The sequence below is a fragment of the Nyctereutes procyonoides genome, unplaced genomic scaffold (genome assembly GCF_905146905.1).
Source record: "Nyctereutes procyonoides isolate TBG_1078 unplaced genomic scaffold, NYPRO_anot_genome, whole genome shotgun sequence".
NCBI lineage: Eukaryota > Metazoa > Chordata > Mammalia > Carnivora > Canidae > Nyctereutes > Nyctereutes procyonoides.
The window spans coordinates 33,823,059-33,841,004 of NW_026575140.1; the positions used below are offsets into that span (position 1 = coordinate 33,823,059).

General features: G+C 42.9%; 1 protein-coding gene across 2 annotated transcripts in view; it reads left to right on the forward strand.

Annotated features, from left to right (window-relative positions):
• CPT2 (carnitine palmitoyltransferase 2) overlaps positions 1–17,946 on the forward strand; it is a 32,563-nt gene extending 14,617 nt beyond the window's left edge. Inside the window, exons 4-6 of one of the 2 annotated variants that reach the window (XM_055306553.1) lie at positions 2,208–3,512; positions 3,957–4,065; positions 17,311–17,444. In XM_055306553.1, coding sequence (XP_055162528.1) covers positions 2,208–3,512; positions 3,957–4,063 — 1,412 coding nt within the window. In that variant the 3' untranslated portion in view covers positions 4,064–4,065; positions 17,311–17,444. Of the gene's footprint in view, positions 1–2,207; positions 3,513–3,956; positions 4,066–17,310 lie in introns of both variants that reach the window. The other variant, XM_055306552.1, reaches the window with a different exon arrangement.

Genomic DNA, 17,946 nt, shown 5'->3' on the forward strand with positions numbered 1-17,946 from the left:
TTTTTTCCTGTTTGTTTTGCCCTCTTTCCTTTCTTCAGATCTTTCATATTCCATCTTTGTTGTCTTAGATTCAAGCGAGATAATAAAAAGCTGTTGGAAGCTCTGTGGATAAGGGTGGAGCTGGTCCATCACAGCTTCACAGCTTCACTTCACAGGCTAAACCATTTCCTTGGGGGGCCCCTAATGTTAATATCTCTGGGTTAGACTCCCCGAAAAGGCTTTTCCATTAAACTGCCAAAAGGGATGTGTCCAGCTGCTACTGTTGAAGGAGTAGGATCAGGGAAGAAGGCTTGAGATCTTAGCTGTGACTTCAGCTCCCCAGTTTTACTTTCTCCTGAGAGGAAATCTTAAATCTACTAGAGCAGGGAGGGAATCTGGGGGGTAGGAGATGGGGTCCAATTAAAAACATTGTTTCAATCAGATACATCAAGGCTGCCAATTACTGAGCACTCTGGGGGTTCTGCTGTGCACGTCATGTTATCCCTTGGCTTTCTCAGCCACCAGCTTACAGTTGGCATTCTTGAGTCTGCTTTGGTCATTACCAGTTGTCTCAATGCTTTCCAACTTTCAGTATTTCTCTTGTTTCCTGTTTCATTCTCTTTGCCTTATTGGGTTATGTACTCTTTAAAATTCTTTTATTGAAGGGATCAGAGACAAATCCATGTCTTCTTTCATCAAATGGATCTTACCCATAATACTTTTTCTCTTACCATTTCAGTGTGTCACATCTTGTTATAATTCTGTTGGTGTCCTTCACCAGAGTTCATCTGGATCAGAGTCCACATCCCATTTCTCTCTCTACCCCCAGACTAGGCAGGGCATGGCGCAGCATGTTCTCAAGGAATGACATAGAGTGAATGGACCAACAAAGGAATAATAGACTAATCCTTCCTCCAGTGCTTTACATGTGAAAATTATTCCCTCCAGTGGGCAATGGTTTTTAGTTGTAGACTTTATCCACACTTGCTAATCTCAACAGGAACTTCCCTGGAAGACACATTTTCTGATAAAACATTGCTTCTGGAATTTTTACAGGTAAAATAGCCAGGAATTTAGAAGGCTAGTTTGGATGATCCACATGCACTGTTATTTCTTTTTCTTTCTTTTTTTTTTTTTTTAGATTTATTTATTTATCATAGACAGAGAGAGAGAGAGGCAGAGACACAGGAGGAGGGAGAAGCAGGCTCCATGCCGGGAGCCTGACGTGGGACTCAATCCCGGGACTCCAGGATTGCGCCCTGGGCCAAAGGCAGGTGTAAACTGCTGAGCCACCCAGGGATCCCCTGCACTGTTATTTCTAATTGCTTTTCAAACATTTCTTTAAAAAGTGAGTGGGCAAATGTACAGAGTACACAGAATGATGATGAATGCTTTCCCCCATGTTAGGGAGACAGCCAAATGTGAATGTTGTCCCTGAAAGGAGATGAAACAAGAAAAACGTAAGGAAATTGGGTGGGAATTAACAACTGTTTTGTTCGAGCAGGAATGCAAGTGAGGTGTTACTGTACTTCTTTAAGAATCAAGAAAGGAAACAGAATGAGAAAGAAAAAGAAATATACTTAGGGAAATGCAAATCCAAACCACAATGATATACCTACCAGAATGGCTCCAGTCAAAAAGACAGACTGTAACAATAATAAATGTTGCCAAAAAATTAGAACCCTCACACACTGCCAGTGGTAATGGTGCAGCCACTTTGGAAGACAACCTTGCAGTTCCCCAAAAGCCTAAACTTAGACTTCCCATATGACCTAGCAATTCCACTTCTAGCTGTTTCTCCAAGAGAATTGAGAATACCATCCACACACAAACCTATATACACCAGCATTATTCATAATAACTAAAAAGTGGAAACAACCAAAGGTCTACCAATGGAAGAATACATAAACAAAATGTGGTCTATCCATGTAATGGAACATTATTCAGCAATACAAAAGAGTGACACAATATGTGGTCTTTTATGTGCTACAACATGGCTGAACCTTAAAAACATAGTAATAGAAGCCAGATACAAAATACCACATATTGTGTGATCCCATTTATATGTCACAAATTACTGCAGATGGAAAAAATAATTGGGACTTTTCACCCTCTGGAGGTTGACATCATTTTTTCCTGCATATGCTTGATGATTTTTCCTTCTCAAATTTTATTTTTAGGGACTACATTAACTTTTTGTGATGTTCTTGTTCACTTTTATCTTTCAGGTCCCTGGTTTGATATGTACCTAACCGCTCGAGATCCCGTCGTCTTGAACTTTAATCCATTCGTGGCATTCCACCCTGACCCAAAGTCGGAGTATAATGACCAGCTCACCAGGGCGACCAACATGACCATTTCGGCCATCCGGTTTCTGAAGACGCTCCGGACCGGTCTCTTGGAACCAGAGGTTTTCCATTTGAACCCTGCCAAAAGTGACACTGACACCTTCAAGAGACTCATACGCTTTGTGCCTTCCTCTCTGTCCTGGTATGGCGCCTACTTGGTTAACGCATACCCCCTGGATATGTCTCAGTATTTTCGGCTTTTCAATTCAACTCGTTTACCCAGGCCTGTTCGTGATGAACTTGTCACTGATGAGAGCGCTAGGCACCTTCTGGTCCTAAGGAAAGGACATTTCTATGTTTTTGATGTCCTAGATCAAGATGGAAACATTGTGAGCGCCTCTGAAATCCAGGCTCATCTGAAGTACATTCTCTCAGACAGCAGCGCCACCCCTGACTTTCCCCTGGCCTATCTGACCACTGAGAACCGAGACGTCTGGGCAGAGCTCAGGGAGAGGCTGGTGAGTGGTGGCAATGAGGAGGCCCTGAGGAAAGTGGACACTGCTGTGTTCTGTCTCTGCCTAGATGACTTCCCCATTAAGGACCTTGTCCACCTGTCTCACACCATGCTGCACAGTGACGGCACAAACCGCTGGTTTGATAAGTCCTTTAACCTCATTCTAGCCAAGGATGGCACTGCGGCTGTCCACTTTGAGCATGCCTGGGGTGATGGTGTGGCAGTGCTCAGGTTTTTTAATGAAGTGTTTAAAGATAGCACTCAGGCCCCTGCTATCACCCCACAGAGCCAGCCGGCCCACACTGACTCTTCTGCTGCCGTGCGGAGACTTAACTTCAAGCTGGATGATGCCATGAAGGCCAGCATTGGTGCTGCTAAGGACAAGTTTGATGCCATCGTGAAAACCCTCACCATCGACTTCATCCAATTTCAGAGAGGGGGTAAAGAGTTTTTGAAAAATCAGAAGCTGAGCCCTGACGCAGTAGCTCAGTTGGCCTTCCAGATGGCCTTCCTGAGGCAGTATGGGCGGACAGTGGCCACCTACGAGTCGTGTAGCACTGCAGCATTCAAGCACGGCCGCACTGAGACCATCCGCCCAGCCTCCATCTTCACAAAGAAGTGTTCCGAGGCTTTTGTCAGGGAGCCCTCCAGACACAGTGCTGGAGAGCTTTGCCAGATGATGGTCGAGTGCTCCACGTATCATGGCCAGCTGACCAAGGAAGCAGCAATGGGTGAGATGGGGGGTGGGGCCCTTGGGCCTTGTTGCCCTCAGCCCTGGGCTAAGCCTCAGAAACATCCTGCTCCATGTGATTTTCACATTGTTTAATCCATCTGTCAATTCCTGGATGGTTATTAATTTTCTGCCCTAGCAGTCTGAACAGCCAGATCAGCCACTAGGGATCAGGATGTTCATTCCTCCTTAGCAGGGATGGAGAAATGGGTCTAACTTCATCCTCATTTAAGGCCACTTTCAGCTGTGACACACAATTCTCTTTCTGTTATTTATCGGTCATCTGACTGACTTTTGACAGTTCAGGATTTCTAATCCTGCAGCCCCCTCTTACTTTACCTCACTTGCAGTATAGTATGTTGGGTTCCTATAAATAAGCCATCTCAAAAACTCTTCGCAAATCTAAACATCACCCTTCCTTTGCCTCTCTGTGGTAAAATTCTAGACCTGGAAAGGACCTGGAGGATCACACAGTTCTGTCCTTTCATGCAGCCAAAAGTCCTGGAAGTAAAAGAGATCTCCAAGACATTCTGGTCTCACTCACCATTTTAGGGGTAAGAAACTGCGGCCACTGACTCAGCATTACACAACACATGAGAAGAAGAGCTGAGATCAGAACCCTGGTCAAGACCTTTTCCATTTTGTTCCAGGGCCTCAATCTTGTCTTTTACACTGGACTTAGACTTTGGGTTTTATTTTTGGTTTTGAATCCATAGCTCTCTTCATGTATTTTTCTGGACTGTTTGACTAGACTGATTCATTGTCAGAATTTTTTACTTTTTTATTTTTATTTTTTCCTTTTGTTTAAATTCAATTTGCCAACATATAGTATAACACTCAGTGCTCATCCCATCACATGCCCTCCTTAGTGCCTGTCACCCAGTCACCCTATCCCGCCACCTGCCTCCCCTTTCACAACCCTTTGTTTCCCAGTTTTAAGAGTCTCTCATGGTTTGTTTTTCTCTCGAATTTTTCCCCACTCAGTTTTTCTCCTTTCCCTTATAGTCCCTTTCATTATTTCTTATATTCCACATATAAGTGAAACCATATGATGATTATCCTTCTCTGATTGACTTATTTCACTCAGCATAATACCTTCCAGTTCCATCCATGTCAGTGTAAATGGTATTTGTCCTTTCTGATGGCCGAGTAATGTTCTATTGTGTATGTGTGTGTGTGTGTGTGTGTGTATACACACCACATCTTCATCCATTCATCTGTCGAAGGACATCGTGGCTCCTTCCACAGTTTGGCTATTGTGGACATTGCTGCTGTCAACATTGGGGTGCAGGTGTCCCGGTGTTTCACTACATCAGTATCTTTGGGGTAAATATCCAGTAGTGCAATTGCTGGGTCATAGGGTAGTTCTGTTTTTAATCTCTTAAGGAACCTCCATACTGTTTTCCAGAGTGGCTGTCTTAATAATCACAGCTTTGTGATACAGCTTAAAGTCAGGCATTGTGATGCCCCCAGCTTTGGTTTTCTTTTTCAACATTCCTCTGGCTATTTGGGGTCTTTTCTGATTTCATACAAATCTTAAGCTTATTTGTTCCAACTCTGTGGAGAAAGTCCATGGTATTTTGATAGGGATTGCACTGAATATAGATTGTCCTGGGTAGCATAGGCATTTTCACAATATTTATTCTTCCCATCCATGAGCGTAGGATGTTTTTCCATCTTTTTATGTCTTCTTCCATTTCTTTCATAAGCATTCTATAATTTTTTGGAGTGTAGTTCCAAACTATACTAGAGTGTAGTTCTAGGTTTATTCCTAGATATCTTACGGTTTTGGGTGCAGTTCTAAATGGAATTGATTGCTTATTTCTCTTTCTTCAGTCTCATTGTTAGTCTACAAAAATGCCACTGATACCTGTGCATTGATTTTGTATCCTGTCACATTGCTGAACTGCTGTATGAGTTCTAGCAATCTTGGGGTGGAGTCTTTTGGGTTTTCTATATACAATATCATGTCATCTGCAAAGAGGGAGCATTTGATTTCTTTGCCAGTATGAATGCCTTTTATTTCTTTTTGTTGTCTGATTGCTGAGGCTAGGACTTCCAGTGCTATGTTGAATAACAGTGGTGAGAGGAAACATCCCTGTTGTGTTCCTGATCTTAGAGGAAAGACTCTCAGTTTTTCCCCATTGAGAATGATATTTGCTGTGGGCTTTTCATACATGGCTTTCATGATATTGAGGAATGTTCCCTCTATCCCTACACTTTGAAGAGTTTTAATCAAGAATGGATGCTATATTTTGTCCAATGCTTTCTCTGCATCTGTTGAGAGGATCATATGGTTTTTGTCTTTTCTTTTATTGATGTGATCTATCATGTTGATTGTTTTATAAATGTTTAACCGCCCTTGCATCCTGGGGTTAAATCCTACTTGGTCATGGTAAATAATCCTCTTAATGTACTGTTGGATCCTATTGGCTAGTATCTTGGTGAGAATTTTTATATCCATTTTCGTCAGGGATATTGATCTGTAATTTTCCTTTTTGGTGGGGTCTTTAGTTTTGGGATTGAGGTAATGCTGGCCTCATAGAACAAGTTTGGAAGTATTCCCTCTATTTCTATCCTTTGAAACAACTTTAGTAGAGTCGGTATTATTCCTTCTTCTTTTTTTTTTATAAATTAATTTTTATTGGTGTTCAATTTACCAACATACAGAATAACACCCAGTGCTCATCCTGTCAAGTGTCCCCCTCAGTGCCCGTCACCCATTCACCCCCACCCCCCACCCTCCTCCCCCTCCACCACCCCAGCTCGTTTCCCAGAGTTAGGAGTCTTTATGTTCTGTGTCCCCTTCTGATATTTCCCACACATTTCTTCTCCCTTCCCTTATATTCTCTCTCACTATTATTCATATTCCCCAAATGAATGAGAACATACACTGTTTGTCTTTCTCCGATTGACCTACTTCACTCAGCACAATACCCTCCAGTTCCATCCACGCTGAAGCAAATGGTGGGTATTTGTCGTTTCTAATGGCTGAGTAATACTCCATTGTATACATAAACCACATCTTCTTTATCCATTCATCTTTCGATGGACACCGAGGCTCCTTCCACAGTTTGGCTATTGTGGACATTGCTGCTAGAAACATCGGGGTGCAGGTGTCCCGGCGTTTCATTGCATCTGAATCTTTGGGGTAAATACCCAGCAGTGCAATTACTGGGTCATAGGGCAGGTCTATTTTTAACTCTTTGAGGAACCTCCACACAGTTTTCCAGAGTGGCTGCACCAGTTCACATTCCCACCAACAGTGTAAGAGTGTTCCCTTTTCTCCTCATCCTCTCCAACATTTGTTGTTTCCTGCCTTGTTAATTTTCCCCATTCTCACTGGTGCGAGGTGGTATCTCATTGTGGTTTTGATTTGTATTTCCCTGATGGCAAGTGATGCAGAGCATTTTCTCATGTGCATGTTGGCCATGTCTATGTCTTCCTCTGTGAGATTTCTCTTCATGTCTTTTGCCCATTTCATGATTGGATTGTTTGTTTCTTTGCTGTTGAGTTTAATAAGTTCTTTATAGATTTTGGAAACTAGCCCTTTATCTGATATGTTATTTGCAAATATCTTCTCCCATTCTGTAGGTTGTCTTTTAGTTCTGTTGACTGTATCCTTTGCTGTGCAAAAGCTTCTTATCTTGATGAAGTCCCAATAGTTCATTTTTGCTTTTGTTTCTTTTGCTTTCGTGGATGTATCTTGCAAGAAGTTACTGTGGCCAAGTTCAAAAAGGGTGGTTGCCTTTGTTCTCCTCTAGGATTTTGATGGAATCTTGTCTCACCTTTAGATCTTTCATCCATTTTGAGTTTATCTTTGTGTAAGAGAGTGGTCTAGTTTCATTCTTCTGCATGTGGATGTCCAATTTTCCCAGCACCATTTATTGAAGAGACTGTCTTTCTTCCAGTGGATCGTCTTTCCTCCTTTATCGAATATTAGTTGACCATAAAGTTCAGGGTCCACTTCTGGGTTCTCTATTCTGTTCCATTGATCTATGTGTCTGTTTTTGTGCCAGTACCACACTGTCTTGATGACCACAGCTTTGTAGTACAACCTGAAATCTGGCATTGTGATGCCCCCAGATATGGTTTTCTTTTTTAAAATTCCCCTGGCTATTCGGGGACTTTTCTGATTCCACACAAATCTTAAAATAATTTGTTCTAACTCTCTGAAGAAAGTCCATGGTATTTTGATAGGGATTGCATTAAACGTGTAGATTGCCCTGGGTAACATTGACATTTTCACAATATTAATTCTGCCAATCCACGAGCATGGAATATTTTTCCATCTCTTTGTGTCTTCCTCAGTTTCTTTCAGAAGTGTTCTCTAGTTTTTAGGGTATAGATCCTTTACCTCTTTGGTTAGGTTTATTCCTAGGTATCTTATGCTTTTGGGTGCAATTGTAAATGGGATTGACTCCTTAATTTCTCTTTCTTCAGTCTCATTGTTAGTGTATAGAAATGCCATTGATTTCTGGGCATTGATTTTGTATCCTGCCACGCTACCAAATTGCTGTATGAGTTCTAGCAATCTTGGGGTGGAGGCTTTTGGGTTTTCTATGTAGAGTATCATGTCATCGGCGAAGAGGGAGAGTTTGACTTCTTCTTTGCCAATTTGAATGCCTTTAATGTCTTTTTGTTGTCTGATTGCTGAGGCTAGGACTTCCAATACTATGTTGAATAGCAGTGGTGAGAGTGGACATCCCTGTCTGGTTCCTGATCTTAGGGGAAAGGCTCCCAGTGCTTCCCCATTGAGAATGATATTTGCTGTGGGCTTTTCGTAGATGGCTTTTAAGATGTCGAGGAAAGTTCCCTCTATCCCTACACTCTGAAGAGTTTTGATCAGGAATGGATGCTGTATTTTGTCAAATGCTTTCTCTGCATCTAATGAGAGGATCATATGGTTCTGGTTTTTCTCTTGCTGATATGATGAATCACATTGATTGTTTTACGAGTGTTGAACCAGCCTTGTGTCCCGGGATAAATCCTACTTGGTCATGGTGAATAATTTTCTTAATGTGTTGTTGGATCCTATTGGCTAGTATCTTGAGAATTTTTGCATCCATGTTCATCAGGGATATTGGTCTGTAATTCTCCTTTTTGGTGGGGTCTTTGTCTGGTTTTGGAATTAAGGTGATGCTGGCCTCATAGAATGAATTTGGAAGTACTCCATCTCTTTCTATCTTTCCAAACAGCTTTAGTAGAATAGGTATGATTTCTTCTTTAAACGTTTGATAGAATTCCCCTGGGAAGCCATCTGGCCCTGGACTCTTGTGTCTTGGGAGGTTTTTGATGACTTCTTCAATTTCCTCCCTGGTTATTGGCCTGTTCAGGTTTTCTATTTCTTCCTGTTCCAGTTTTGGTAGTTTGTGGCTTTCCAGGAATGCGTCCATTTCTTCTAGATTGCCTAATTTATTGGCATAGAGCTGTTCATAATATGTTTTAAAAATTGTTTGTATTTCCTTGGTGTTGGTAGTGATCTCTCCTTTCTCATTCATGATTTTATTAATTTGAGTCTTCTCTCTCTTCTTTTTAATAAGGTTGGCTAATGGTTTATCTATCTTTTAATTCTTTCAAAGAACCAACTCCTGGTTCTGTTGATCTGTTCCACAGTTCTTCTGGTCTCAATTTCGTTGAGTTCCGCTCGAATTTTAATTAACTCTCTTCTTCTGCTGGGTGTCGGGTCGATTTGCTGCTTCTTCTCTAGCTCCTTTATGTGTAAGGTTAGCTTTTGTATTTGAGTTCTTTCCAGTTTTTGAATGGATGCTTATATTGCGATGTATTTCCCCCTCAGGACTGCTTTTGCTGCATCCCAAAGATTTTGAACGGTTGTATCTTCATTCTCATTAGTTTCCATGAATCTTTTTAATTCTTCCTTAATTTCCTGGTTGACCCTTTTATCTTTTAGCAGGATGGTCCTTAACCTCCACGTGTTTGATGTCCTTCCAAACTTCTTCTTGTGATTGAGTTCTAATTTCAAGGCGTTATGGTCTGAGAATATGCAGGGGACGATCCCAATCTTTTGGTATCGGTTCAGACCCGATTTGTGACCCAGTATGTGGTCTATTCTGGAGAAAGTTCCATGTGCACTTGAGAAGAATGTGTATTCAGTTGAGTTTGGATGTAAAGTTCTGTAGATATCTGTGAAATCTATCTGGTCCAGTGTATCATTTAAAGCTCTCGTTTCTTTGGAGATGTTGTGCTTAGAAGACCTATCGAGGGTAGAAAGAGCTAGATTGAAGTCACCAAGTATAAGTGTATTATTATCTAAGTATTTCTTCACTTTGGTTAATAATTCGTTTAAGTATTTGGCAGCTCCCACATTCGGGGCATATATATTGAGGATTGTTAAGTCCTCTTGCTGGATAGATCCTTTAAGTATGATATAGTGTCCCTCTTCGTCTCTCACTACAGTCTTCGGGGTAAATTTTAGTTTATCTGATATAAGGATGGCTACCCCTGCTTTCTTTTGAGAACCATTTGAATGGTAAATGGTTCTCCAACCTTTTATTTTCAGGTTGTAGGTGTCCTTCTGTCTAAAATGAGTCTCTTGTAGACAGCAAATAGATGGGTCCTGCTTTTTTATCCAGTCTGAAACCCTGCGCCTTTTGATGGGGTCATTAAGCCCGTTCACGTTCAGAGTTACTATTGACAGATATGAGTTTAGTGTCATCATGATATCTATTTAGTCCTTGTTTTTGTGGATTGTTCCACTGAACTTCTTTAAAGGGGAATTTTAAGAGTCCCCCTTAAAATTTCTTGCAGAGCTGGTTTGGAGGTCACATATTCTTTCAGTTCCTGCCTATCTTGGAAGCTCTTTATCTCTCCTTCCATTTTGAATGAGAGCCTTGCTGGATAAAGTATTCTTGGTTGCATGTTCTTCTCATTTAGGACCCTGAATATATCCTGCCAGCCCTTTCTGGCCTGCCACGTCTCTGTGGAGAGGTCTGCTGTTACCCTAATATTCCTCCCCATGAAAGTCAGGGATTTCTTGTCTCTTGCTGCTTTAAGGATCTTCTCTTTATCTTTGGAATTTGCAAGCTTCACTATTAAATGTCGAGGTGTTGAACGGTTTTTTATTGATTTTAGGGGGGGATCTCTCTATTTCCTGGATCTGAATGCCTGTTTCCCTTCCCAGATTGGGAAAGTTTTCAGCTAGGATTTGTTCAAATACATATTCTGGCCCTCTGTCCCTTTCGGCGCCCTCGGGAACCCCAATTAAATGTAGGTTTTTCTTCCTTAGGCTGTCATTTATTTCCCTTAATCTGTCTTCATGGTCTTTTAATTGTCTGTCTCTTTTTTCCTCAGTTTCCCTCTTTGCCATTAACTTGTCTTCTATGTCACTCACTCGTTCTTCCACCTCGTTAACCCTCGTCGTTAGGACTTCTAGTTTGGATTGCATCTCATTCAATTGATTTTTAATTTCTGCTTGATTGGATCTAAATTCTGCAGTCATGAAGTCTCGTGAGTCCTTAATGCTTTTTTCTAGAGCCACCAGTAGCTGTAGAATAGTGCTTCTGAATTGGCTTTCTGACATTGAATTGTAATCCAGATTTTGTAACTCTGTGGGAGAGAGGGCTGTTTCTGATTCTTTCTTTTGAGGTGAGGTTTTCCTTCTAGTCATTTTGCTCAGTGCAGAGTGGCCAAAAACAAGTTGTATTGGGAAAAGGAGAGAAAGAGAGAGAAGGAAAGAAAAGAGAAAAAGAAAAAAGAAAAAGAAGAAAAAAAAAAGGAAAAAAAAAGAGAAGAAAAAGAAAGGTAAAAAAAAAGGGGGGGTGGGGGAAGCAATCAGAAATCAAAAAGAAAAGAAAAAAGAAAAAAAAAAAACCACGGGGGAGTATCTTCTGAATCTGTAGACTTTAAGTCCCTTGACTTCCCCTGGAACTGGTCCATCCAGCTGGTCTTCTGGGGGAGGGGCCTGTTGTGCTGATTTTCAGGTGTTAGCACTTGGGGGAGCTGCTCTGCCCCTGCCTGCTGCGGGGCTCAGCGGGGGGTATTTACCCCGTGAGGCCCCAGGAGGAACTGCCGCAGTTGCTATGGCAACTCTGGAAGCCTGGATTCAGCCTCGGCAGGAACTATGGGGCTCTCGTCTGCAGGGCCTGGAGGCTCCGGGGCGGGGCCGCTGATCTGCTCAGCTCGGGGCAGGAGCGTCCTTGCTGTCCTGGGCCCTCCCGGCCTCTGCCTGTCCCGGGGGAGGCCGGATCCTGGGCTGTGTCCGGCGCCCTGTGCTCCGGGGCCTGCGCTGTTGGATTCGCGCTCCCGCCCCGCAGCCCCCTCCGCGGAGCCGCCGCCCGAGCCCCTCCGAGCTGCTCGGGGTCCCGCCGTGCGCGCTGCAGCCCTTAGGGAGCTCGGCGCACTCTCCCGGGGCGCAGGTGTCTGTTAGTGTCCCCGGGAGCCCGAGGGCATCCCCGCCCTCCTGGGTCCTGCTCCAACTCCCTGCGGGCCCCTTGCCGCCCGGGAAGGTTGGTGCAGCTCCTGCTTCTCCGGGACGGGGCTCTCCTGTCCTGGGGACACTCGCCCCGGCCTCAGCCCGGCTCCTCGCGGGGCCCCTCCCCCTCGGAGGCCTTTTGCTTCTTTATTTCTTTTTCCCCGTCTTCCTACCTTGATAGAAGCGCGAACTCTTCTCACTGTAGCGTTCCAGCTGGTCTCTCTTTAAACCTCAGGCCGAATTCGTAGATTTTCAGGATGATTTGAAGGTTATCTAGGTAATTTGGTGGGGACAGGTGATTTGGGGACCCTACTCTCTCGCCATCTTGCCCCTCCCCCGGTATTATTTCTTCTTAAAATGTTTGATAGAATCTGGCCCTGGACTTTCATGTCTTGGGAGGTTTTTGATAACTGCTTCAATTTCCTCGTCAGTTATTGGCCGGTTCAGGTTTTCTATTTCTTCCTGTTCCAGTTTTGGTAATTTATAGGTTTCCAGAAATGCATCCATTTCTTCCAGATTACCTAATTTGTTGGCATATAGTTGCTTATGTTTTTTAAATTGTTTGTACTTCCTTGGTATTGGTTGTGATCTCTCCTCTTTTATTTGTGATTTTATTAATTTGAGTCTTTCTTTTTAATAAGACTGGCTAGGGATTTAGCTAATTAATTCTTTTAAAGAACCAGCTCCTAGTTTTATTGATCTGTTCTACTGTTCTTTTGGTCTCTATTTCATTGAGTTCTGCTCTAAACTTTATTATCTTTCTTCATCTGGTTGGTTTAGGCTTTATTTTCTGTTCTTTCTCCAGTTCCTCTAGGTAGCAAGGTTAGCTTGTATATTTGAAGTTTTTCCAATTTTTTGAGGGAGGCTTGTGTTGCTATGTATTTCCCTCTTAGGACCACTTTTGCAGTATCCCAAAGATTTTTTTTTTTAAAGATTTTGTGTATTTACTCATGAAAACACAGAGAGAGAGAGGCAGAGACACAGGCAGAGGGAGAAGCAGACTCCATGCAGGGAGCCCGACGTGGGACTCGATCCCGGGTCTCCAGGATCATGCCCTGGGCTGAAGGCGGTGCTAAGCCGCTGAGCCACCCGGACTGCCCATCCCAAAGATTTTGAACGGTTGTATTTTCATTAGTTTCCATGAATCTTGTTAATTCTCTAATTTCCTGGTTGACCCATTCATCTTTTAGTAGGGTGCTCTTTAACCTCCAAATGTTTAAGTTTCTTCCAAATTTCTTCTTGTGATTGAGTTCAAAGCATTGTGGTCTGAAAATATGCAGAGAATAATCCCAATCTTTTGGTATTGGCTGAGACCTGATTTGTGACCCAGTATGTGGTCTATTCTGGAGAAAGTTCCACATGCACTTGAGAAGAATGTGTATTCAGTTTCATTAGGATTCAGTTGCATATTCTGTGTGTGTGTGTGTGTGTGTGTGTGTGTGTGTGTGTGTGTGTGTGTGAAATCTATTTGGTCCAGTGTATCATTCAAGGCCCTTCTTTCTTTGGTGATGTTCTGCTTATATCTGTCTTTTGCTGAGAGTGCTGTGTTGAAGTCTCCTACTACTAATGTATTATTATCTATGTATCTCTTGACTTTGGTTATTAGTTGATTGATATACTTGGCTGCTCCCACATTGGAGCATAAATATTCATAATTGTTAGGTCTTCTTGTGGGATAGACCCTCTAAGTATGTTATAGTGTCCCTCTTCATCTCTTAGTACAGTGTTTTTATTTTTTAAAAGATTTTATTTGTTCATGAGAGACAGAGAGAGAGAGAGAGAGAGAGAGAGAGAGAAAGGCAGAGACATAGGCAGAGGGAGAAGCAGGCTTCCTGAGGGGAGCCTGATGTGGGACTCGATCCCTGAACTCCAGGATCGTGCCCTGAACCAAAAGCAGAGCTTAATCTCTGAGCCATCCAGGTGTCCCCAGTATTTGGTTTAAAATCTAATTTATCTGATATGAAGATTGCTACCCCAGCTTTCTTTTGAGGGCCATTTGAATGGTAAATGGTTTTCCATTCCTTCATTTTCAGTTTGGAGGTGTCCTTAGGTCAAAAATGAGTCTCTTGTAGACAGCATATAGATGGGTCTTCCTTTTTTATCCAGTCCGATACCCTGCATCTTTTGATGGGATCATTTAGCCCATTCACTTTCAGAGTAACTGTTGAAAGATATGACTTTAGTGTCATAGTATTACCTATACAGTCCATTTCTGCAGATTGTTTCTTTGGGCTCCCTCTTTTTCTTACAGGGTCCCCTTTAATATTTCTTGCAGAGCGGGTTTAGTGGTCACATATTCTGTCAGTTTCTGTCTATCCTAGAAGCTCTTCATCTCTCCTTCTATTCTGAATGACAGCCTTGCTGGATAAATATTCATGGCTGCATGTTTTTCTCATTTAGTACCCTGAATATATCATGCCAGCTCTTTCTGGCCTGCCAGGTCTCTGTGGATAGATAGGTCTGCTGTTAATCTGATATTTCTCCCCATATAAGTTAACAATCTCTTGTCTTGAGCTGCTTTTAGAATATTCTCTTTATCTTTGAAATTTGCAAGCTTCACTATTATATGTCAGGGTGTTGATGAGTTTTTGTTGATTGGAAGTGGGGGGTCCCTCTCTGTCTCTTGGATCTGAGTGCCTGTCTTCTTTCCCAGATTAGGGAAGTTCTCAGCTATGATTTGTTCAAATATATTCCAGTTCTCTTTCTCTCTCTTCTGGGATTCCAATAAGACAGATATTATTCCTTCTCAAGCTATTGTTTATTTCCGTAAGCATTCCTCGTGGGCTCTTAATTGTTTTTCTCTTTTTTCCTCAGCTTCCTTCCTTTCCATCAACTTGTCTTCTATGTCACTCACTCTCTCTTCTACCTCATTAACCCTAGCAGTTAGAGCATCCAGTTTAGAGTGCATCTCAGTTAAAGTATTTTTTATTTCAACCCAATTAGATCTCAGTTCTGCAGTAAGAGAATCTCTAGAGTCCTTTATGCTTTTTTTCCCAGAGCCATCAGTAATTTTATAATTGTATTTCTGAATTATATCTCTGACATACTACTTAAATCCATATCAAGTAGGTCTGTGACAGAGTATTACTTCTGGTTCCTTCTTCTGTGGTGAATTCTTCTTTCTAGACATTTTGCCCAGTGTAGAATGGCTGTATGAGTGAGCAGAGTCAAAAATATCAGCCACGACCTAAGTAAAATACACCCTAGACAATTCCAAAGAGGTCAGCGACTAGAAAATAAAATAAAAATAAAAACAGAACAAAATAAAACAAAAGGACCATGAAAGTGAAAAACAAATAAAAAAAATAGTAAGAATTTTAAAAGGGGGTTGGGGTGGGGAGGAAGTGGTGGTGGAGAGAGAATATAGTCTCACAGAGTGAGGGTGATCCTTTTGGTTCTGGGTGTATTTTATTCTGTATGTTAGAAGATGCTAAATTCCAAATTTACATAACCAGCAAAACTTATATAGAGACCCAACATCAACCACAAAAACAGAAACAAGATAAGAGAGGGGGGCAGAATGGGAAAGAAGAAAGAATATAGTCTCACAGAATGAATCAGCATGGTGTTCCACTTGGTTCTGGGTGTATTTTGGTCTCTGTGTTAGAAAGCACTAATTTCCACCACTGTAAAACAAAACAAGGGATGCCTGAGTGGCTTAGCAGTTGAGCATCTGCCTTTGGCTCAGGGAGTGATCCCAGTCCGGGGATTGAGTCCCCTGTGGGGAGCCTGCTTCTCCCTCTGCCTGTGTCTCTTCCTCTATCTGTGTGTGTCTCTCCTGAATAAATAAAATCTTTTATAAAAAACAAGAAACAAAAAACAAAAACCCATAATTCATATATCTACCAAAATTAAATTGAATTCATTGAAAGGAATCCAAAAATGAAGACTATATCCAAGACATATAATTATGGAAATATGAAAGTCAAAAAGGAAAAAACTTAAAAACAAAGAGTTGGTAAAATATTGTAGTTAAGGCAGGAAAAGAGAAAAAATATTGGAAATTTTTAACCTGAAAGATACATGAATCAGAAAAAAAACTTCAAGTTCTATATACTATTTTCCCTGAGTCCTGGAGCTTTCCAGTGCTACTTGCTCAGTACACTTGCTCTTCCCCTGTTCTTCCAGCTGGTCTTCTGGGGGGATGGGGGTGGCCTGCTGGGCTGATTCTTAGGTGTCCATGCCTGGCGGGAGATGCCCCACCCCTTGCCTGGTGGCCTGGCTCAGTGTGAGCTGTTTATCCTGTGAGGCCTTTGTTCCCTAGAGGCTGCCACCTCACCCAGGTGAAAGGCGAAAAGAAGAAAATAAAAATGGCAGTGGCCAGATCTCCAGCCCCAGAGCCCAGAGCTCCACACATGTACCAAACTGTAGTCTCCCAGTGCACACTGGCCTACATGCTCCCAGGGGCAGGCGTGGGGGCACTGAGCACAGATTGAAGGGCGCCCAGCAGCAGGAGAGTTCTCGCCATCCTGGGTCCTCCCCAGTTCTGCCTGTCCCAGAGGGAAGAGAAGATAGCCAGCATTGTCCTCTGGAGCACCCTTGGATTGAGGACCTGCGCTCCCAGGGTCTGCCTCTCCCAAAGGGAATGGAGGACAGCCTGCCTCCATCTGTTGCCGGGCTTTAGGGTAAAGAAGCTCAGGAGCTGGCCCACATCCCTGGCTAGCTTCTCCTAGATGCTCCAGGAGGGTTGCAGGGTTCCAGCCCTTTATCGGATATGACTATGGTTTGTGGTGAGCTTTCTCCTGGGCACCCCTATCCTTATTGTGTCTCCAGGAATATTGAGACTTCACTGCCCCTCCTGTGATTCTGTCCTATTTCCCCACTGAGCACTTTTCAGTCAGGGAAGGCTCTTTCAGGTGCAGATTTCTGACATTCCTGATTGTCTGTTGTACCGCTTTCCTTCTGCAGCTTTCCTCTGCTCTGCCTTCCTGCCCTGGCTTTCCGAGGCTCCCCGCCCCCACCTTTCCTCTTTTCTGCCGTCCTACCTTGTCAGAAGCCATCACTTTTCTCTCTGTAGCATTCCAGCTGTTCTCTCTTTACATCTCAGGTTGAATTCATAGGTGTCCAGGATGTTTTGAAAGTTTTCCAGGTAAGTTTGGGGAACCATATGAATCAAGGACTCCTACTCTTCCACGATCTTGCCCCCTCTCTCCTCCATTGTCAAAATTTTTAAAAAGTCATGCTTTCATTTTAGGCTCAACTGTAGAGGTTAGTGAGTTGGAGGTGTGCATGCATAAGCAGGCAGACGCTTCTTCCACTCTCAAAGATGCTGTGAAGGGGCCTCCTACCACAGGTGGGGGTTTTTACTAAGGCCCTTTTCAGTTAGTTCTGGGATTCTGAGACTGGTTTTCTCTTTTGTCTCTAACAGGCCAGGGCTTTGACCGACACTTATTTGCTCTGCGGTACCTGGCAGCAGCCAAGGGGATTGCTCTGCCTGAGCTCTTCCTGGACCCTGCATACAGACAGATAAACCACAACATCCTGTCCACAAGTACACTGAGCAGCTCAACAGTGAACATTGGCGGCTTTGCCCCTGTGGTCCCTGATGGCTTTGGCATTGGGTATGCTGTTCATGACAAGTGGATAGGCTGCAACGTCTCCTCCTATCCAGGCCGCAATGCCCGGGAGTTTCTCCAGTGTGTGGAGAAGGCCTTAGAGGACATATTTGATGCCATAGAAGGCAAACGCATCAAAACATAGCTTCTGGATGGGTGAAAAGCCTCCATTGCTTCATTGACATGAAAATTGGGGGTGTATGTAGCCAAAAGGTGCTATTCTGTATACAAAGGAAACTAATTGCGAGGTGCCTAAGCAGCCAGTGCTGTAAGGCTTGAGCTTCAAAGTCATGGTTTTAAAGCTAACCTTATAATTGCCAAGTGGGACTAAATCACAGGTAAAGATAATGAGAAGTTTCAATATTAAGGGCATTTAATCAGGAGATGGGATTTGGAAGGATAACTTAGGTGTATTTATTGTTGAAGGAGAAATAAAATTATTGCTTGGA